Source organism: Epinephelus moara, chromosome 20 (assembly GCF_006386435.1).
Source record: "Epinephelus moara isolate mb chromosome 20, YSFRI_EMoa_1.0, whole genome shotgun sequence".
Lineage (NCBI taxonomy): Eukaryota > Metazoa > Chordata > Actinopteri > Perciformes > Serranidae > Epinephelus > Epinephelus moara.
Genome location: NC_065525.1, coordinates 8,804,740 through 8,828,107, shown reverse-complemented (window position 1 = coordinate 8,828,107; position 23,368 = coordinate 8,804,740). Strand labels below are relative to the sequence as shown.

General features: G+C 40.3%; 1 protein-coding gene across 2 annotated transcripts in view; it reads left to right on the top strand.

Moving 5' to 3' along the window:
* The window catches only part of wwp2 (WW domain containing E3 ubiquitin protein ligase 2), a 71,848-nt gene that overhangs the window by 3,481 nt on the left and 44,999 nt on the right, over positions 1-23,368 (top strand). For both annotated transcript variants that reach the window (XM_050072569.1, XM_050072568.1), the window contains exons 3-6: positions 7,181-7,337; positions 7,675-7,796; positions 10,684-10,821; positions 22,791-22,869. In XM_050072569.1, coding sequence (XP_049928526.1) covers positions 7,181-7,337; positions 7,675-7,796; positions 10,684-10,821; positions 22,791-22,869 — 496 coding nt within the window. The remainder of the gene's footprint in view (positions 1-7,180; positions 7,338-7,674; positions 7,797-10,683; positions 10,822-22,790; positions 22,870-23,368) is intronic.

Sequence of the window (23,368 nt, the reverse complement as noted above, 5' to 3'; positions counted from 1 at the left end):
CTCAGACTTGGAGGTGCTGACTCTCATCCCAACTGCTTCACGCTCAGCTGCAAAACGCTCCAGTGCATGCTGGAGGTCATGGTGTAATGGAGCCAACAGAACCAAATCATCTGCAAAAAGCAGGGATGCAATTCTGAGGTCCCCAATCCGGACCCCTTCCTCCCCCAGCTGCGCCTTGAGATCCTGTCCATGAAGATAACAAACAGGATTGGTGACAAGGGACAACCTTGGCGGAGGTCAACAGCCACCGAGAACGTGGTCGACTTCACACCGAGTATGCGGACACAGCTCTCACTTTGGTCATACAGAGACAGAATGGCTCGTAGCAGTGAGCCAGGAACCCCATACTCCCGTAGTACCCCCCACAAGACCCCTCAAGGGACGCTGTTGTAAGCCTTCTCCAGGTCCACAAAGCACATGTAGACTGGATAGGCAAACTCCCACGCCCCCTCCAGCAGCCTTGCAAGGGTAAAGAGCTGGTCCACTGTTCCACGACCAGGGAATCTGAGGTTCGACAATCGGTCGGAGCCTCCTTTCCAACTGAAATGTTTAACATAAATGTTATGTTCAGGGGCGTCGGTGGCTTAGTGGTAGAGCAGGCACCCCATGTACAAGGCTGAAAAAAAAAAAAAGTTATGTTCAAACCTTTCTAGTCAATCGTAAAATGAATACAAGGGCACCAAATGAATGCGAGAGAGAAATAAGCGTTTCTTTGCCCCAAAAGGGGAATGCGTCTTGCCAATGATGCGATGCCAATGTGGTTTATGTATACCATGTCATGTTAAAGACGTTCGGTCAAGCAGCGCAGCACTAGATTTTAAATTCATAATACAAGGAACATATTTCGCATGACTTTAGACACGTTTGCAGATTTTTGTGAACATATTTTAAACAATAGCAAAAATAATGTATATTCAAAACTTTTCCAAAACATTCTGTTCATTACAAATCATTTCCAAGCCTGGAAAACAGTTTTTCTAATTTCACTTTGGGAACTTGGTTCTATCACCCTTTAAAGGGATACTTTGCCAGTTTTTAACCTGGTCTGTCTCACCCTGGTGTAGGTGTGCAGATGAACAGTATTAAGGCGCCCCTCCCATGCTGCCAGCTGCGGAACTCCTTGTCTTTCCGCGTGCCAAAATCTGTTGGATGACTGGTTTTGCACCTTTGATGATGTGAATGAGTTCCCAGAGATGGCAGCATGGGGGACTCCTTAACACTGTTCATCTGCACACATTTCCCACGCTGCAGTGACGGAGATCAAGTTAAAAATCGGCAAAGTATTCCTTTAAGTTATCCAACACGTTAGCAGATTTTTACACATCCATCACATATGGACCATTATCAGCTTCAAGCCATGGTTTGGCCATCTGACAAGTATAAGTCTAATATTCACTTCTTTTAGCTCTGTCTTGGTCTCCACCAACTCTTGAGACCCCTGACTAGAAGCTACAGGCCTGCTTTTCTGGAAACTGCTGCATGCTGTGTCCGAAAACAACCCTGTGAGGGCAGTAAGAGGGAACTGAAACAGTAATGTTGCAGGCCATAAAGAAAAAAAACACGAGCTGAAACACAATAAAAAGCTCCACAGAGCTGAAGGTAACTGCAGAGTCACGTAATAAAACTATGTGGGTTCATCACAAGACCCAGGTCATATACAAGTGTGATCCATTGTTGCATTTGAAGTATTGATTCAAGCTGCCTTAATACATTTTTTATTGGAGATTTATTTGCAAAGACCACATGCATTGGTGTTTTTAATTGGCAAGACGCAGCAATGCACCTAGTCTCATGACTAGGCTGCCGGAAGTTAAGTTAAGAATAAGAAGTGCAATTCCCATGAAGAAGGAGAAGAAGTTTATGCAGGCAAAAACAGTTTTCGTCGTCTTTTATTGGTGTGGCTTCTTATTGTTGTTTTGCAACACTGAATGAGTTAGTGCTACTGCCTACGCAGAGGACATCAGCTGAGTAGGCAGTCCTTCAGTGTGGCTGAGGACACATTAGCATACACACTGCAGAAAGAATGTGACTGTATGTGGCCAAGACCACATCCATACTGCCCCTGTCAGAGACCCCTCAGTCAACTGAGATCGCTTGCAGTCTTTTTTTGTTTTTTGCTAATCAGTGTGCTGTGCATTGTACTTCTGGGGATGTTTTGGTCCCCAGACTTTGCTGCGGAGTGAGCGCTCTTCACTGTGACGCTATAATTTGGAACAGACAGCTGCAGACACAATGCAGCAGCACAGAGTAGGACAAATTTTCCACCTTAAAGCTGCAAGATAGTGCTGGCAAAGAGCCATGTTGCACATTTGCAATCTGTTGTCAGCGCCGTTAGCTTGTTTACTATAATACATGAGTGCCCTGTCACTCTGAACGTGCTGCTGAGCCCTGGTTAAACTTTTAAAAACTTCACATAGAAAATAAACCAAACTGCTGAATATTTATGTTAAATGGCCAAATCTGATTTGACTGACATAATTCTGAGTCGGGTACAGCCAGCCCTAATTCACACCTGTACTTTAAGCTGTCCACTTGTGATGCGTTAACTCAAGACGTATAATATCACGTGTAAACAGGGCCTGTGTCTGTCTGCTGTTTGGTGCTGAACTGGTTGTATACAGTAGGTAATTGAAGCTTTTCACTAAAACATTATGAGAGTGCTGAGAGTGAACCAAAACACGAATGTTGTGGGCGGGACAGTTAAAAAAATTAGCTAAAGGTTACAATAAAGCTCTGTAAAGCTCAGGGGATAATTTAGGTCATGACTACAAGCAAGCCCTGTCACAGTGTACTGTCATTATATATTTTTAATTTTGAGTATAGCCTCTTTTAGTAAAACTATTCAAATATTAGCTGCAATTTCCTCACATAACATTTTACATTCTGTCTAATTCAGTTTTAGTTGTGATTTATCATGTAACATGCACTCTTGGGCATTTTTGATATAGGACATTGCACAGTGCATGTTGTAGGTACCCTTCTCTCTCATCAGCTACTTAGTTGGTAGTTGGTGTTGGCACAACATCTAGAAATGAAAAGATATTGTAATAAACCAAATTATCCATTAATGGTGTAATATCACTCAAGTTCATGGAGGCTATACTTAAGTCTTAGCATGAAGCACTAGAGTTACATTGATGTTTTTTGTGTGTCTTTCCTCAAAGCCTTATTTTCATATAAACAGGCCAAAAAAGTACAATGTGACCTAGGTCTTTCTTTTTCCTCCTTTCTACTCTACCGGAATTATTTCACTCAATCACAGTTCAGTCACTATGATTGTCTGAGCTCTGACTCACCTCCTCTTTTACCTCACTATTGATCTTCCCTCACCCGCTGTTTACCTCCCCCCAACTTCCTCTCACTTTGGTGAGACCTACTTTTTATTCTTCCATTGCTGGCACTCTACCACCTCTCTGTGTCACTTCCTTTTTATCTTCAGAGGTCTGCTAATGTCTCGTCTGTGAGAGGAAGGCGTACAGAAGCCTTTATCTCTGTCATCATTTATTCATCCAACCGTCGTCCTGATCAGACGCATCCTGAGGAACACTGCCAGGCCTGTGTGGTCTTCAGTTTGCAATCCAGAAGTGATTCAGGACGAACAAATCGGCTCTCTTATGACTGATGCATGCTGTAACAAGATTCTCAGCAGACCTACAAGAATTCAAGGCCACTAAGCCTGTCTAAGCTCAGCTGTAGGTTTTTACCAGAGTTGCAGAGTGTTGGGATTTACTGAAATATCACGTAATATAGACAGATTTATTCAGAAAGGGTCAGAGTTTCAATTCTCTGTAAGAAGCTATTTACTTTAACACAATACAGCAGTTATACAACTTCTTTCATTCATTCATTTCGTATGTATGAATATATAGCAGTATATATAAAATATATAACAGCATTAAAAAAGTGCTGTGAAAGCACTCTGATGTTAAGTACTGAAGATCCTTGAAAAGTCATAAAATGTTCCACTAGGCCTGCAGTGTGAACACTCCCCTCCAGTGACCACACAATGGTTTCTCGGTTGAGGCCTCATTGTAACCATTTAATTATTTCCCTAAACCTCAGTCTCATGAAAGTGAAAGAAAGTGGTATGGCAGATGTTTTTCTTTCTTCCACTAGAGGGTGATGTTTATATTTGTCTGTTGGTTTGTGCTTCCACCAACACACAAGTTACGACCCAAACCCATACAACTTAGGCGACTAATTATAAGCAGGTTCTGAGTATGTAGTATGAGGAATGACAAAAAAAGTGTACTCAAAACAGTCAGTATGCCTACATAAAAAAACAGTTGAAGGACATAATATTTTCCCACAAGGCAATTCATAAAGGAATATGACACACAGCTGGAGGAAAAGTAAAGCTCATTGTGAATGGTAGTAAAACGGGTCCAGGAACACCTCAGAAAACAAAGCTAATGCTGATGATTTAGGGGGGAAAATTGCTGTCTCTTTGTTTAGCTGAATTGGCAAGGGCGTGTTCAAATTGAAGTTTGATTATATATATATATCTGAAGGTGGTATTATATAATTTATAATTACATAACACTTCACTTTTTTTTTTTAATACAAACTGCAGAAACGGTATACTGACAGTGATGCGGACAGAACCAAAATCCTAATACTACTAATACTAAATGTAAGAATAGTTAAGGACTCGGCGAGGCTGATAAAATACATTTAATCAATAACATGTAAATAACAAGCCTATTAGAAGAAGTGGTAAACAGTCTGGTTGATAGTTATCTGAACATAACATTAACATGTCTTAAAGTATGCCCATAAAAAGAATAAAACAATTTTCATCCTTTGATCCCAGAGAGCTTTGTGCTTTTACTGAACTGCCATAGGCTGTGATAAGTTATAGTATGTCACAGAGCTGTCCTTGAGCATCAAACACAGCAACCACTTGAGCTCTGAAAGGTCAGAGATAGATGATCGGCACACACCAGTAAAATAACGTTGTTGTTTTTTGTTTTGTGTTTTTTTCTGCTCTGCAGATTTGAAACTTTTTGTTTACTTTGCTATAATGGCCTGTTATTGTTTGAAAATAGTTGGTGGGTGATATGTAGGACCTAATTAAAACTGTGAATAAAACCATAAAATGTTCTGTAAAAATGGGTACCATGGAAACAGACTACTTCCTTCCAAAATAAAGGTGTGAAACCAGGTTGCTGTATTAGTCCAAAGGACAGAGGGATGTCGTATGCTGTAAAGCCCTGTGAGGCAAATTGTGATTTGTGATATTGGGCTTTATAAATAAAATTGATTGATTGATTGATTGACCCTGTTATATCAACAATGAACTGGCAAAAGTGGAACATTTATACAGGTAATCTAATTTCATGTATATAGCACATGACGTAACATGTAAACTTAGTGTGCTTAACATTAAAAACTGATGTGCAAACCCCCACCCAAAGATAATTAGGAGCCCACAGCCACCCGAAGGACATAAACCCCATATATGCATACATACACAAAGCCAGTCAGTCAGACACACAAACACAGTAATTGATCATAAGACTGATAAAAACTAGAAACGTTTCAGTTTGCTGTTGAATGAAGATACAGTTGTGACAGAGTACCAGACTAACTCGCAGTGCACCATCACCAGATCTAGATCTTTATTTCTGGTGCGGTTAGATGATGACCAGCTAATAACAATCATAACAACGGAGAGGGAGGTTGTAGTCGATGAGCAGGCCAGAAGTGTTTGAAGGACAACATGTATGAAAAATGAATCTGTATTTTATGCTGAGCTAGAGTTATCAAATACTGATTTATTGACACACATCAATCTGAATATTTGACAGTTTCAATACCTATTTCCCATACTGTTAATACACAGGTAACAGCTGCACTTTCTTGATCTCTCTTATTGTTAATGTTTACTACAGCCTGTTGTTGTCATGATACTTGAATTTCCAACTTCAGTACAGTACCATGACGAATATAGATAATAAATACTGTTTTTGATACCACAGGGAAAATTGACATTGAAGACACACAATTTCACTTTTTATGTAACATGGCTGCAGTAAACAAGAGAGAGCAAGAAAGCACAGCTGCGGCGGTGCATCGACACTGCAGAAAAAGAGTATTGAAATCAAGTCAAATATTTGTGATTACATTTATAAATGGATATTTTTGACAACACTACCACAGTCATTCTGCTTCTCTCTGCGACTAACCAAAAAAAAACAAAAAGATGATGTTGTCCTGTTATTTATCAACAAAGTAAAATTTTATGCCCTCTGTTAATTTTTTCTGTGGTATCAAAAAAGGTATTCAGTATTGATTAGGGGTGGGAATCATCAGTGGCCCCACGACACGATAGTATCACGATACTTAAGTCATGTTAAAACATTATTGCGGCTTTAAATGTTTTGCGATATGCGTATTGATATGAGTATTGAGATAACATATTGCAATTTCTTACCTATTTTCAAAAGAAAAATAGCAGCAAGATGTATCCGGAAAAGCGGTTTATTTTAAACTTCTAGAAGGCTGCTAAAAGTTGAATTTGTATTTGCAATATTAATGATTTACAAAACAAAAAATCAATACTTGGTGTGTGTATTGATACAATATTGTCACACAAAATACCACGATACCATGCTGTATCAGTTTTTCCCCCACCCCTAATATTGATATTTTTCAAGGTATCAAAATTAGAAATTCCAGTATGATGACAACTCTTATTTAAGTAGAGCAGTAATATTGGTGTCTTTGTGTGTACACGTGAGGATGCCGGCTGATGTGTGTTTAATGAGCTGCTTTGTGTTTCCTCTGTTAGATGCTTAAATTGAAGGCCTTTTCTGTCTAGATGACCTAATTAGGGAGCCCCATCTCACTGGTGGACAGTATCTTATTTAAAAGAAACTGTGGATGTGGTGTTGTTGACATGAAAGCTAAACCTTTGACCTGTAACCCACATGAAACACAAATATTTTTCTATATTGTGGTTCTGCTTTGGCCACAGTCCCGCAGAGTGTATCTTAGTCTGCTCAGTTATGCTGTCTTCCATGTGACACTCTAACTCTGTGTTTTTGTTCTTTCCTATAGATGAACCAGGTTTACAAACATTACACATTTTCACCCCCTTAAAATTCAACTGTATTGCACTGTAACTTTTTCCTTAATTTGTGTTTGTGTGTATGTGTGTGTGTGTGCGCGTGCTCAGTGGTTTCAGCGAAGCCCCAGTCTCCCAAGCTGCCAAACCGTCACTCTCGACTCAGCTCCTTTGTCGAGGTGACTGCAGACGGCCTCACCAGTGAAACCAAAAAAACAGGCAAACGCAGCGGACACCTCGAGCTGCAGTGGAATGAAGACCTCACCCTGTAAGATCACCAACACACAGACAAATACACACACTGACCTTTATACCACCCTGTAGTTTATTGTTGCTAAACATGCTTGAACCATTTTATAGAACATAAAAAATCTGTTTCATCCTGCTGTGTCGTTATGCTGGAATGTTCAGCTGGTTCCACTGTAAAAAAAAAAAATTGTAGTTTATTAAAAGTGAAACTCAAATAATTTCATACAATTCCTGAGATAAAACAGATTACATCATCTACTGATGTTCAGTATTTGTGGTATTTTTAATGATGTGCGTTAGTGTGGAAACAAGTCTCAGTAGATAATGTCTTGATAATGTGTTCATATTTTTCACAGTAATGTGACACCTCAGAGTCGTCTGGATCTGAAGCTGTGGAGCTGCCACACCCTGAGGAAGGAGCTACTGGGCAGCGCTACTATAGACCTGCTGGACACACTGCGCACACACGATGGCAAGAGTAAGGACACACTCAGAGACAGATAATTAGAAAAGGTGATAGATTTCTCCAGTGTTTGAAGGGTACAGTTGGTATTTTTCAACCTGGACCCTTTCCCCCATGTTTTTGTGTCTAAGTGACTATTAGGAACAACAGTTTTTGTAAATGGGTCCAGTATTGAGCGAGAGCACTGCAAACGGAATAATCTGTAGGGATCCTTTTCACAATTGTCGAACCCTTAGAATAGTCTGAGCCTGTTAGTGGCAACAACAGGCACTTGTAGCAGACGTAAATTGACGATGTGATCATGCCCTGAATGGTTACACTGCAGCTTGTTTCACCACTGCTGACTGCAGCACTCTCGCTCAATACTGGACTGATTTCAAACACTGTTGTTCCCATTAATCATTTAGACTGAAAAATGTGGGAAAATAGGGTCCAGGTTGGAAAATACTGAACTCAGCCTTTAACATGGTACAACCGACTTAAAAGTAGTGTATTAACAAATGGAAAAGAGAACTTAACGCACACACAGAATTAGAAAAGTGAGGGAAATAAGGAAAAGGAGAAAAAACAGACAAAGTGTCCCTCCATGTCACTTATGAAAGTCTTTTCTTCTGAGGCTTTAAAGGCCACACTGAACCTGCTTCTCTCCTAAGTTTATCACCAAGAAGCTGCACGCAAATACTAAAGTTAACTTAACAAATTGTAAGAATTTTTCTTTAAACACATTACGGACATTTGCCGTGGACATATTTACCTATGTATGATGACCACTTGAAGGCAAATAGCTTGTAAATATGACGTGTGATACAGTAATTCCTGACTGCTGGTTGAGGCTGATTAGGTCCTTTCTGTTTCAGTTGTCCGCCTCTGAATTTGGACACAGTTTTAGTTCTAAAGGCTACGTTGACATTATAAGCAAATGTGGTATGAATCTTATTTTTGATGACACATGTCACGGGACACAGATCTGATATTTGAGAGTAGTGTGGACACAGAAATCTGATTTCTCCCAATCAGATTTGGGCCACTTTGATATGTGGTCCTAAATCTGAAGCATATCCAATCACTGGCCATGTGAGAACGGTCATATCAGACTTCATGTGTGTTTTTCCCATACATCCATGGTCTTTCCACTTCGTACTTAACTGGGCAGGTGCAGATCACTCACCGTACAGTGTGAGAGTGGTCCATCGTACCTACAGAAGGCTGTTGGAGCCACACCGCTGCTGCTGTAAGCTGCCCCAGTAGCCAGCCAATAGAACCTGACTGCCAGGCTCTCTGACAGGCACAGCTTGCCTACATGCCATGACAGCATTGTCATGAGTTGCCAATAGAGATATTGAAATGTAGCCTTGGTCATACTAAGGTTTTGGAGGAACCCTCCACATTGCAGCCCCACCACTCCCGACTTCTCCCACACCTGTCTTTTCACAGAACTACCAGCAATAACTGCTAATAGAGATTTACTTTTTGTGTTCCTTCGTCTTTTCACCCTTATGCCATTGTCCTGACAGTTTATAATCCTGAAGCCTCAATAGTCAATAAAACAAATGCACATTGCTCTAAAGATATAGCTGCACACTTCCCCAAACAGAAACACATGGCTAATTATATGCAAACCTTTTTTTTTTTTTTTTTTTAAAGATATTTTTTGGGCATTTTTTGCCTTTAATGGACAGGACAGTTAAGTGTGAAAGGGGGAGAGAGAGAGGGGATGACATGCAGCAAAGGGCCACAGACTGGACTTGAACCTGGGCCGCTACGGCAACAGCCGTGTACATGGGGCGCCTGCTCTACCACTAATCCACTGACGCCCCAATATACGCAAACCTGAATGTGATCAGTGTAGACAGTCTAGATGGATCTGGGGAAAGAATCAGAATTGAGCATTAAGCCCTGTAATGTGAAAGTCAAGCTTGAGAATTTGTTTCACAAATCTAAATGCATTGTCTAAAATGAGACAGAATTAACTTTCTCCATTATGCTTATAACCAGTAAGGTTGAACTCTAGGACAGACGCAAAAGTTATGCACCACTAAATGTATTACACAATGTCCAGCAGTGACCATATTCTGGTCTGGTTTTATCTTTGGAGTAATGAAACGCCTGATCATATCCTTCAGGAGATTCAGAACATTCACCTGACTCATCCAGGTTTCCTCTGCTGACTAACTTGGAGATATTGAAACAAATAGTGCTTTTCAAAGTAACTGCCATTGGTGACTTGCTGGAAGCTGTCTAATCCTGTGTCGGAGGAGATTGAACAGTGTGACACATTGCCATGATTGCATTTCCCATCATGTACCACCCACCTTAAAAGATGTGCATTACTGGGTGTTTTTTTGAAATTGTAAAAGTTTTGATACTATATACAAATACAGTTACAATATTTGTAATATTCGTATTATTCTGATCATAGAATAATTTAAGTCTAGATGAGCATTCAGTGCTATCTTTTAGCACCTTCCTGTTGTTGTTGTTGTTGTTGTTGTTGCTGTGGAACAATTTAGACAGCAGTCAGTGAGACAGTTTTAACTTCTTGACACTAAAGTGGCACTTCTGCTTCTGAAATCACTATGAAGAAAAGCACAACACCATTATTCATAAAGATCGAATGTTACTCAGCTCTGTTGGCTAGTCTTTGCTCATTTAATACCTCGTCTGGTCACAAAAGTCTCAGCAGGGTGGCCCTCCACTGTTATTGCCAGGGAAGATAATACACTATGGGTTCACACAGTTTCCTCATTTTAGAGCAATAACAGAGGATGTCAGATTTCCTCGCTTTCATCTCTCCTCACTCCCCCTCCCTCCAGCTCCAGCTTCTCCCTCTCTCCTCCACCTTTGTCCTCTACCTTCTCAACCACTCATCCTCTTTCTCTGTCGTTCTTCCTCCCCCCTCTAGTGGAGAACGTCCAGCTGAGTCTGGTGCTGCAGACGGAGAACAAAGGCTCGGTTGTAGCGGGAGGCGAGCTCAACGTCTGTCTCGACGGCATGGTTGTTGATCTGGGCACGCTGCCGAATGGCAGCACGGCAGCAGACAGTGAGTCCCGCCTTTACCACACACACACACCCACACACACACACACACATACACGCACACACACTCACACAGAAGTGAAGGTAATAACACAGAAATGCACAGAGAAGCACCAAGAGAGGTGATCACACTGAGGCCATGTTCATACACACATATCACTGCTGTCGTGTGAAAAACTTCAGAGTGCGATATTCATGTTTGATGGAAAATAAACCTTTTTAAAGAAGTGATAAAAGATAATGGTCAGTTTATACTGTGGGGAATTTAGGAAGAGGATATAGAGCAGACAATAAGATTTAACCCCCATTTCAATGTAAAAACACGCGAGAGCGCCATAAACAGCACTCTAATATTTAAAAAAAAATAAATAAATAAAGAACTGTGAATATATTACATAGAAGTTTAGAAAACTTGTATCAAATAAAATTTAATCCATAAAACATACAAACCTCTACAACCTTTAAACATTAAAATGCAGGGTGAAGTTGACACCAGGAACAGTTTCTTGGCATTTTGGAAATACAAGGTTTTTACTTGTCAGCAAAGATATATTGAAGAGAACACACACACACCGTGTTACCACAGAAATCCAGACAGCTTATTAGTACAGAATACACCTCAATATTAAGCAGCTTCTCCTCCTCTCACTCTTTCCCTCCCTGTCTCTCTCAAATATTGCCAACACACACACACAGACTCACACACACAGACACACAGACTCACACACACACACACACACACACACACACACACACACACACACACACACACAAACATCGATTTGTTTGTACAGTAGGATGTTCGTGTGTCTCCACCCTTGTAATGGGTGTTTTCCCGTCTTGGAAAAAGCCAGAGGCTTTACATTGTGTAAATCACAACTTTCCAAATCTACTCGTGCCCACATGGCTTTGAATTAATGGCGTTTGTGCCAATACACACATTTTGGTCTTTGTAGTGGTGAAATCTGGGTTTTGAGTCTTGTTAGTGTGTTGTCTAAGTGGTCACAGAGTTGTGCAATTGTACAGTTGTATGGCAGAATATTATTATATGATCACTTAAAGTTGGATTGTTTATAACATTATTATTTATTAAAGTAAACTAAGGATTTAAAGTATCCTTGGGCAAGATACTGAACCCCAAATTGCAAATGTGTGAGTTTGTGTGAATGTTTAAACTAAGTAGCAGGTGGCCACCAGTGGGTGAATGCGTGTGTGAATGGGTGAATATGACATGAAGTGTAAAAGCGTTTTGAGTGGTTGAAAGATTAGAAAGACGCAATACAAGTACAATCCATTCACCATTTTACAATACCCATTACAACATTTGAGGTGATACTTAACTTTTTGCATTATTATCTTGAAAAGTTCCTTTATGTTTTTAATAAAATGTAAGTGAAAACACTGGAAGGGTTTTAAACATTGTTAGCCCCTGTACAGTATCCCTGGCCATGCACGTTCCTCATATACATCTTGCTGATGAATGTTTCTCATGTCACCATCATTGCAGCATGTCACAACAAGGGATGTTCCTAACTACTAATCTCCCTGACGTTTAGAAGTTTAAACTTTCTTACTGAAAGTAGGAAGACATGCACAAAATTAAGAGAAATTCAGTCTGTAAGGTTAGACATTGCCAAAATTGTACCTTGAATGTCGCTGACATATGTGGCACTTTGCACCATGTGTTCAGAACGTTGCACATTTACGAAACATGACAGCAACTCACAAAATAAACGTTAACAAATAACATTTATTTACCAAGTATTTTATGTCCTAACTCCATTTTAAAACACACACACACACATATATGTAGACAGACACATGTGCCTCCAAGAGCACCTCTCCTGTTCAGCCCAGTGATAAGACATCCAGCCAGTGCGAGTGTTTGTGAGATTCGGACATACTTTCCATGTTGAATGTCAGCTGCTAGCTGAGGACTCATACCAGTCACGAGATGCGCAGGCAGTTCCATTCCAGAGAGAGAGAGAGAAAGAGAAAGAAAGAGAGACGTTAATGATCAGAGCTGTTAGTCTCACTTGCAGATACAAACTCCTCCTGCTTTCCTCTGGTTATCACATTGTATTTATGGTTCCAACCAGCAAGGGTTACAAAATTTACTTGACTAGTTGACTAATTGTGCACATTCCCTGCCTCAACGAGGTTCAACCCTGGACTAGCACTCTAATTAATTCTTCATATATATGCTGTGATCTAAAAACCTAATGTGCAGTTCTTCTGTTATTGCTGAGGATGCACAGTCCACCACTGAAACCCAACAACTAGGTGGTCTTATAGGTGGATTAATACTTGTGCGTTAAAGGGTTACAGTGTAGCTACTCCAAAGGCTTTGCCATAGCTTACATACACCTCCTGCCCCTGTGGTGAGCTGTGGGATGAGCTTAGCGTCATCACTGACCAATGCTTACAGCTTGTCCACTTTGATTTCCAGGTAACAGGGACAGCTCTGGGCATCATGTTCATTACGGTTACCTAGGAAAGAGCAAGTTGGGTCGATCTTTCAGGTCTGTCAGACAAAGACGTGTGGCATTTTTGTCAGTCGATCCCCGAGGGCATCTTTTTACTCAGTGAGTTACAGAGGAGAGCCTGATTAATACATCGACATGGAGAAGTTTTTTGTCAGTTTCAGCTGATACAGGTATCTGGATATCAACACACATTTTGGCTAATAGGTAATTACAGTACAGAAATGCCCAAGATATGTCTGAGGTAATCATTTTCGAAAGTGTTGATATTAAAAGCTTATATCGGCCAAGATATGGTCATTACATTTTTATTCTAAAGATATATTACACAGTTTTGTAAAAAGCAATGTACAGACTAATACAGATGTAAGTACTCTATCCTCTGCCTGTATTTTCTTATTTTCTTCTTTTTTTGCTGTGTTCTGGATGCTCCTTGGCACAGCACATAGGTGAGGTTGGGTTTAAATAAATTGGTAGCGACCAGGTGCCAGACTATATGCAGCACGCATCCAAGAGAAAGCTACAGAGATTGTGGACACAGTGTCAAGAAAAGACAAAACTAAAATCTAGCAAAGCGAAACGCAAAGCGGCCAAAGCTTGTTTCAAAACAAGTTTGAAGCTGGGATTGCCTTTTGCTTTTGGTGGCGAAACTGTTCACAAACAGTCACTAACAAGTTCTGCATAGTATACCTTTAATAATGATATTGTTATCAGTCTCAGAAATAAGGCTGAAATACAGAGTGACCATTGGAGAACTCAGACTATATTAATATCCTCATTTAAATACTTCAGCAAAAGTCATTCATATGTTTTTGTCTAGACAGAACCACTGTACCTGCTTGTGTTGTGGCATCAGCTGTAAAGCCCTCTCAGACCTGTAATTGATCCAGAAAGCATCAGCTGGGTTCTTGTCAGTCTCAATAAATTTCCTTTTAGTGGCCCCATTTCAACTCAAGCCTGGCAACAGCTCTGCATGCTCTCCCTCCACAGAATATGTCTGGTCTCTGCTGTGACACACCTCTGCCTGTGGGCTGTTGTCACCAGGAAAAATGAGATGTGTCATGGAGCAGACTCAAATTAAAGTCTGATTGCACTTTTGCTATTTTAACCCCGAGACAGTGCAACACAGTTCCTTTAAATTTTGAGTCAGCAGAACGCAGTTACTTCTAAAATAGTCCCACTTTTACTCCAGGGTTTCTCTATGGATCTGTGATATATTTCCGTTACATTCAACATTAACTTTGCAAACTGCTTTTACCTGCCTTAATTGTAAAACAGCAGAGTGGAATAGCTAAAGATAACTGTCCTCAAGTGTTTGAATTATTCAGCCTACATGCCTGCAGCTATTTAAACTGTAGCTTCAGTCTCTCTGCTGCACTGTGTGAAACCTTACAGCAGTAGAGTGCAGTTTGCTTAGGGTAAGCCTATATGTGTATTTTTTTTCAGCAAAGTCTGCGTGTCAGTGGAGAGTTTTGAGTATGTTTCATAGTGGGTTGGAAGCTTTTCTGTCCTGCCAAGAATATTGTACATGTAACTTAAGGGTACGTGTGTAGGATTTAGGGGCATATTGGCAGAAATGTAAGATAATATACATAACTATGTATATTATGTCACATAATATACATAGTTATGTATATTATCTTACATTTCTGCCAATATAACATAATTTACATAACTATGTAAGCATTAGTGTGTATTCACCTAAAACTTAGAATTGTTGTGTTTTTGTTACCTAAGAATAAGCCGTTAGTATCTGCATACAGAGCTTGTCCATGAAGTGATGTTTCAAATGGACAAACCAAACACTGGCTCCTGATAGGGCCATTGGTGTTGTCTTGGTTTCACGTCAACAGCTGTTGTTCTCTTACATGCTTTGCGCCAGTGGCAGCTGCTGGTCTTTCAATCAGGGGGAGCTCACTTTAAGTTTACATCATAAAATTTGTCATATTGTAGCAAGGCAGTAACTTATAAAAGGAACATTTAATTTAAGCCGTTTCTTAACCACACTATATCACTTATGGAAATAAGGAACTCCGGACGGCACACTGTCAGAAGACTACTCGCAAATATCCCCGCATGGGACTGAGCTCGAAATGCAACGATGCCGGTCTGTATTTCCAAATCGCTGTCAATCACAAAGGGGCTCAGCCTTTTAGACAATTCCTCCAATCGTCATGCATACACCGAGCGTCCTCTCCCGCCTACCGCTCCTTTAGGTCCCAGGGAAGCTGAGCCTCCCTGGAAGTGACGATTTTGTCACATTTATCCAATGACTGTCTTGCTTTGCTGCATGAAAAAACCTGCTCAGTGCTGTCTCATAGGAATGCTTGGATGCTCCGCGTCCACCGTGCTGACACGAGAATGTATGACAGGGAGGTCGCATTTGAAAACTGGTGATAAACAGCTGACGTTTGAACATCATAGTCATGATGTTAAATGCGTCCTAGCGCACCTTTAATGCAATGTAAATTCTTATTTTAATGTAAATTCAATAGTGCATATTTGACCATTTCTTCTATGAAATTTTAGAGGAAGTTCAGCCTCCCTTGTTGTCTCAGAGCAATCGCCCCTGCTTTGCACATGGAAGAAGTTCCAGTGGGTTGCAATCTGTCACCTCACAGCTAGATGCCACTAAATCCTACACAGTAGACATGTGATCCCAGCACAAAATATTGACAATGTACAGCTGCACTACTGTCAGGCTTCACCAACCTGTGTTCACTGAACTCTAACACAGAGATAAGACAACGCTGAATATCCATATGCATGTGTTTCTATTCCCAGACCAATATAAAATCATCTCATAGTTCTTAGAGGAAGGATTTCAAACCCTCCAGACTTATTGACTCTGGGTCAACAGTACTTTCCGCTTCCAGGCACTATGCTAACATTTTACTTTACTTTATGGTTTGGAAGCAAAGACTAGGTGTCTTTTTAATAACAGTTACACAGCTGTGTGTGCATGTGTGTTACACAGAGATGACATGGATGCATGGATCTGGCTGTGGTTTTAAGAGCAGCTTAACCAGAATCAGAATCCCAGTTTATTGCCAAGTAGGTCCTCATATGTGAAAACCTATTTGGCAATAAACCAGATTCTGACTCTGATTAAGCTGCTCTTGAAATCATAGCCAGGTCCATGCATCTATCTCCTCCCTGTGTAATACACACACACACACACACACACACACACACACACACAAGGCTTTTCATAGAGCGCCACACAGAGCCCACAGTGTATTCTGCTGAATGAACACAGGGTAAGCAGTAAGGGCCAAGGTCTGCCGCAGCATGGGCTCTATAAATGTGTCTCTTTGTGACTGTTTAGATGTGAGAAAAGGTTAAGAGGAGGTGTATTATAGGTGGTGTGTGTGTGTGTGGATGTGTGTGTTTGCATGTAGGCTACCACAAGGACAGCAAGATGAAAAAATTCCTGTTAAGGGGGGACTCTCTGCAGGTCCTCACAGGAGGCTGTGGTTTGGATTTAGATTAAGGTTAGCAAAGATACAGAGTTTTTTATTGATGTGTCTGCTGGTAAAATACAAATGTATTTAAGTGCTGAGAACATAGCCACAGATGAGGGATTCACCTTCACAATCCTTTACAATATTGGAATCATTATTTTTGTGCCTCCGTGCCGACGATAGCTGTGGCAAGAGGCAATATGTTTTCAGGTTGTCCGGACGTATGTACGTCCATCCCATTCTCATGAATGCAATGTCTCAAGAACGCCTTGAGGAAATGTCTTCAAATTTAGCACAAACATCCACGTAGACGAAAGGATGACCTGATTAGAATTTGGTGATTGGAGGTCACTGTGACCTCACAAAACATGTTTTTGGCCATAACTTAAAAATATGCTAATTATGACTGAATGTCACAGAAATGCCTAATAGGATAAGATGACAAAGTGACAACATTTTATATCTAAAAGTTCAAAGGTCAACTTAAATGTGACATCATTACTTTAGCCATGTGGCCATTACTTAATGTCACATCTCAGGAACAGAAGGGGAAACATTTGGTCTGATACTGAACTGGTGACACTAATCTTGGGCACCGACCTTGAAACTGATCTTCTATGCTGCTGGGGGGAGACGTGTTAGAATTGTCCATGTTTTCACCAAAATGGATGCAAACTTCAACTTGACTTATTTGTGGAGGCATTCAACCACAAGGCCATAATTCCAGTTAAAGTAATTTTTTTTAAATTAAGTTTTAATCAAACATATGCTTAAAGACATTTTAGCCAAGCTTTGTATTTGAGTTGTGGACTTTGTGTGATTCTAAATTTTAATTTTAATTTTCACTGCAAATATGCATTGATTCCAAATATCAGTTATTGGCCTCCGAGATTACTAATAATCGTTATCGAAATCAGCCTGGAAAAAACATTGGTCAGTCCCCACCACAGACACTCCAAGGATTTTGGTGACTAACTTTTTTTGCCCATTGCTGCAAATTAGTATTGTAGCATGATTATCACTTGATGGATAATTTCAGCAAAGAAAATAAAGAGGAACTATTTCTTTAAGAGTAAATAAAAGGCTGTGACAGAAGAGAATGAATAAAGTAAATGGGATGTACCCAAAATGCAGCTAAGCAAACATGTGTGCAGGTCAATGGTTAAAAAACTCTGCACAAAAATTCTACACACACACACACACACACACACACACACACACACACACATAATCACAGACATCAGGAGTGCTTTTGTCTAATTTGTTTCTGAGAATTGCATAATTGAGCCTCATTGCTTGCAGCTCAGTAGTACAATCGCCTCCTGTGATCCCGAAGCGGTGTGCATGGTAGCTGGGGGGGTTTCCTCTCCTGGCTTGCAAGGGCAGGGATGACAGAGGTCATGTGTGTGTGTTTACGTGTGTGTTTTTTGGGGGAGGAGAGGTTGGTGAACAGAGGGCTGAAGTGTGTGCCCTCTACAACCAGGGTTTTAAGTTGAGGCACTTGTCTCTGTACGTGTGTGTTTAATGGTCTCAGGAGTGCAGATGCAGGCATGTGTTTCTGAGCTTGTGTGTTCATTGTGTGTTTGTGGGTGTGTATGTACATGTGTTTTGCATTCTGCAGTGTGTGTGCAGGCATATGTGGGCTGCCTGAATATATAAAATATATAAAGGTGGAAGTGTGTTGCCTTCTGGTGGTGTTAAGGAGCTCTGTGTTCTCGCTCTGAACGCACCTCTGTTAGTTTGGAGTTTTACTCATTTCCCCTGGCAGCTTTTCTGACACATGCACGCACACATACACACTCACACACATACTCCTAGTGGGCTACATAAACAAACCCTTGTATTGAAAGATGGGGAGAAACAGAAGCCAGAGCAGAAAGATTTCAACTCTGGGACTATTGGAACACTTTGTAAATGTTAGATGCTTACACACAACTTCCCATCACGCAGAAGCAGAGGCCAAATGTACACTGCAGCACAGACACACTCATTCATTGGTGTGTCTGTGCTGATAGTCTAATCCTCATCATCGCGGACACATCGTGCTAGACCTTGGCACATAAGACCTGTTAATGTACAAAGAGTTGTAACTTGCTGACTGTAACACAGAAATACTGCCAAGGACAGTGATACTGCTGAATGAAAAAGGTAAAACATCGTTTTCATTTTCTTGTTAAACATTATTTAAACCGGCAGCATACTGGCTGTAAACTACGGGTGGGAGAAATTGATACAGTCCTCTATCATGGTATAGGTAATTTTATATTACAAAATGTAAATATTGTGATATAGTAAATGTCCACAAAATCAACTGAGAAATGGTTTATGGTTTCAATACCGAGACCAATATAACAGATTTTTCCTAACCCAGAAAATAAAAGTAATTTCACCACATTGATGCAAAAGTCCTAAAATAATCCATTATGGCCATAAAGCTCTCCTGCTAACTCAAGAACGCCTTGAGGAAATTTCTTCAAATTTGGCACAAATGTCCACATGGACTGAAAGATGAACTGATTAGAATTTGGTGGTCAAAAGTCACTCTGACCTCACAAAACATGTCTTCAAGAATTCATAAGCTAATTATGACAACATGCATATCTAATAGGATAAAATGATGAAGTGATGACATTTTATATTCAATAGGTCAAAGGTCAACTTCATTGTGACATCATAATGTTCTGCAAAAACACTTTTCTGGCCATTGCTCAATGTCCTAACTCAGGAACAGAGGGAGAGACATTTGGTCTAATACTAAATTGGTGACACTAATCTTGGATGTCTACATTGAAACTGTGCTGATTGTATAGATCTTTTCTGCTGCTGGGTTAAAGATGTGTGAAATATCCATGTTTTAGAATTTTTCGCTTTTTTGGAGCATTACCCAAATTTAAAGCATTGTCTGCTGTCATGGCTCCATGGCTCCATATAAGTCTGGACAAACATGGATGAAAACTGCAACTGCAACTCGCCTGGTTCTTGGAGGCATACAACCACTAGGCGGTAGTTATTGTCTAATGGTATAAAAACATGTCTAATTCAGGTCAAAATCCACACCAAAGTTTATTGAGGCTCTGCTAATCTGATTTCTCTCTGGAGGTGCTCAGCAACACATATTCAGGCTGTTGCACCAATTATGTGAGTTTTAATGTAGCTTAGTTTGAAAGTAGTATGCGAGTTATGCTGTATCGTAGTTGCGCCATACAAGTTGGTCACAACAAAGCATAGAGTTAAGATTAGTCAGGAATTTACCCTTCCCAAGTTGATTATGTTCCAGTTCAACAAATCGGAAAACCAATATGTTGTTAGCCATACCAGTTCAAGCCAGGTTAGCCATTGTTAGCAATACCAGTTGATAACACTGTCCTTTGCACATACAAACACTATAGCAACATGTCTGCAGATAAAAGTTGGACAGGACTGTGGGGATAACTGTTTTAATTAGACACATTTAAGACAGACGTGCTCATAAACAGAATATTACTACTGCTGTCACAACTGTTGATGCGCGACGCAGCCATATTGGATTTCGAGGTCGGGGTTGGTGAGGTTCATCCGACTTTCTGAGTTGGATATCTGACATCAGGGGGCGCTCCATTTGAGATTTCTGACTGGGAACTTTGAAATTCTGACTTCCCATTGCAAATGGAATGCACCATAAATGGCTGTTTTTTGTTAATAGAGTCTGGTGGCTTTGATATAACAGCTTGATTTCTTTGTCGAAAATGGCTGCATGGCAGCAAGTTCAAACTGTGAAAATATTCTAAATATAGCATACACTGAATCTGATATTGGTTTTTTTTTCCCTCATGGGCCTTTTTTAGGTGGCTAAAATTAATTAATTAAGGCATCGTTTGATTTTATGTACATGATGTGAGGATTTTCTGCAGTTGGTCCATTAAGAAAGAACAGGTTAAACATTTTGTGGTTCTGGCTTCTCAAATGTGAGTGTTTGCTTCTTTTATATAATTGAATATCTTTGGGTTTTGGACCGTTAGTCAGACAAACAAAATAGTTTGGACTACATTTTCAACATCTTAATGGCAAAATGATGGATTGATTCATCAAAATAGTTAATCAACCAAAACTACCGGAAATAATGATTACTTGTGGTATAAATGTCAGGTGTTCCCTTTTATAGCATTCATTTACAGATGTCTCACTCATGCTACTCGGAGAACTAGGGTTACACGTGTAACCTAAAGTTTCCATAGCAGCTGCTGAACTGAAATGTGCCCACTGTTATCTTTTGTGAAGTTTAGTTGTTGAGATGTTTTTGTGTCCTAAGGTGGTTACAAACTGGAAATTCTATTTTACACACGTGCGCAGACACACACCAGACTAGTAATTAGACCTGTGCCATTAGGAGGGAGGGGGTGATGAACTCAGTGAGCAGGCTATGACACAATCGTTTCTCCTCAAGACCACTGTTTATTTTTCTGTATGTCCATCGGGTCTGCTCACAAGAAACCCTTTCATAGCAATAAAACGGTACTCTCTGTGTGTATGTGTGTGTGTGAGAGAGAAAGAGAGAGAGAGAGAGAGAGAGTGAAAGAGAGATATTACCTGTTTGCTTTACTTAAGATAGCAAGATTTATATGTGTGTAAATATGGATACTGTTTGAGGCTGTCATGCCTTCGGCGTGAGTGTCTTATAGGAAGGTGCTGTGTTTGTATGTGTAAAGGAGAAAGTGAGTGTTAATGAAAAGCATGTTATAAGGCTGTGGTTTTCAGTCACAGTTGAGACTGAGCATATAGTCACACATTCCCTCACACCACCAAGACCGCATGCCACTACACACACACACACACACACACACACACACACACCAGCGCTCACACCAGCACAAACTACATAGTCCATACAAGGCTGAATGGTCTCTATTAAACCACCAACTGTACACATGCCACATGTTTCAGGTCTGTATGGATTTGATTATTCAGGATTTTTTTTTCCACAAAGTGGCCTGAGCCTCACTATAAGAACTTTCTCATTTGCAGAGGACCAGTATAATGTTCAAAGTGTGACAGTAATTGTTGCTGAGTGAGCTTTAGTGTTGAATTCTTTTCAAGTTTCACCCAGTGTAGCAGCTAGAGACACCAAGTCTTTTGCGACAATTTTAGAATCCACTGACGGGAGTTTTTCTTTACATATATATGAAACACTTAAAGCTAATTTGAGTAGTGAGATTGGCAAGCTGCTGTTGTTCTGTGTCATGCCATAAAAGTCTATGTTTTTGTGGTATTATGTTTTTTATTACCAAGTTTACAGTAGAGAGATGACATGAAATGAGAGTAGGGAGAGGTGGGGAATGACATGCTGCAGAAGTCTACAGCCAGGCTCAAGCCAGGGACATTGTGGTTCATGGTTGGCACCAAAGGGCCCCACACTATGAAAGCTTTTCTTAATGATGGTGGTTCCTGGAAAATAGCTACTTTTAAACAGTGATCAGAAAACAAACTGTAAATACTTAAAATGGGAAGTCCACCATTTGTAGCATAGAGCCTTTTGTGGCTCCAGAGGGAGCTGCACAAAAACTGGTCCACTTCCTTTGCCAAGTGATGCTACTTGGGTCACATACTTCATGTTTTTATGTTATATATTGATAGGGGTTTGTAGATGTGTTCTCAATTCTTTTAAGCATATATCTCTAAAATTCAATCTGACATCTTTGGTATATTTGAAAACACTGGGATCTCTGTTGACTAGTATGTTCAGTGGTGGGCTCATGTGTGTGACTATATATCCTATTCAGAATAAACAGATAAACAGTAATAGGTTAGGCCCCAAAGGCCTTATTTTACATACAAAAATATGAGAGCAAATCCTGTTAACTGGGCTTGCTGATGTGAGTGTGGATGTTTGAAAGTTGGACTGGACTCAATCTTGATCAAGCAAACACTTTCTAGCTTTTTCTTAATCTGTCCCTCGCTCTCTTTCTCTCCTCCTTGATTGACGTACTGTGTGCTGTGATTGAAGCTGGTTATCCATGTCTGTGCAATGATGATGTTATGTGTCTTTACAGAGATACTTCAGGCAGACAGACCCAACCTGAGGAGGACACAGAGTGAGGAAACTCCCAGTACAGCTGAATCTCATAGCAGGTCAGGACACACACACACACACACCAGTGGTGTAATATAATGAAGTAATAATTCTTTATTGCAATACTTTAGTATTTTTGGAAGTAATCTGTACTTAACTTGAGTTTTAATATTTCTGTCACCTTTACTCCAGTACATTTCTATGTCCTGAGCATTTTCGTTACTTAGTTACTACAAAATAAAATCAGAAGGCAAATCAGAGGTCCTAGCTTGCAAGTCCTTGCAAGTTAGATCATAGGTTAAACACATAAGGACAAGTTTCTCAAAGCCACAGTTAAGTATAGATTTCCAGTCAAGCTCAGGCTGCGTGTCAGATCAGAGCCTACATGCTAGCGACTACATTCCACTCGACGATGAGACCGACTTCATGATGGAATTAGAAAGTGGTGTTCCACAGTAGAAAGGGCTAGTAATGATTCAAGGAAATAAAGATTTGTGACAGGTAACTGCTCCACTGCAGTGTGTCAGCCCTGAATAGTCAGAGGTTTTCTTTAAATCC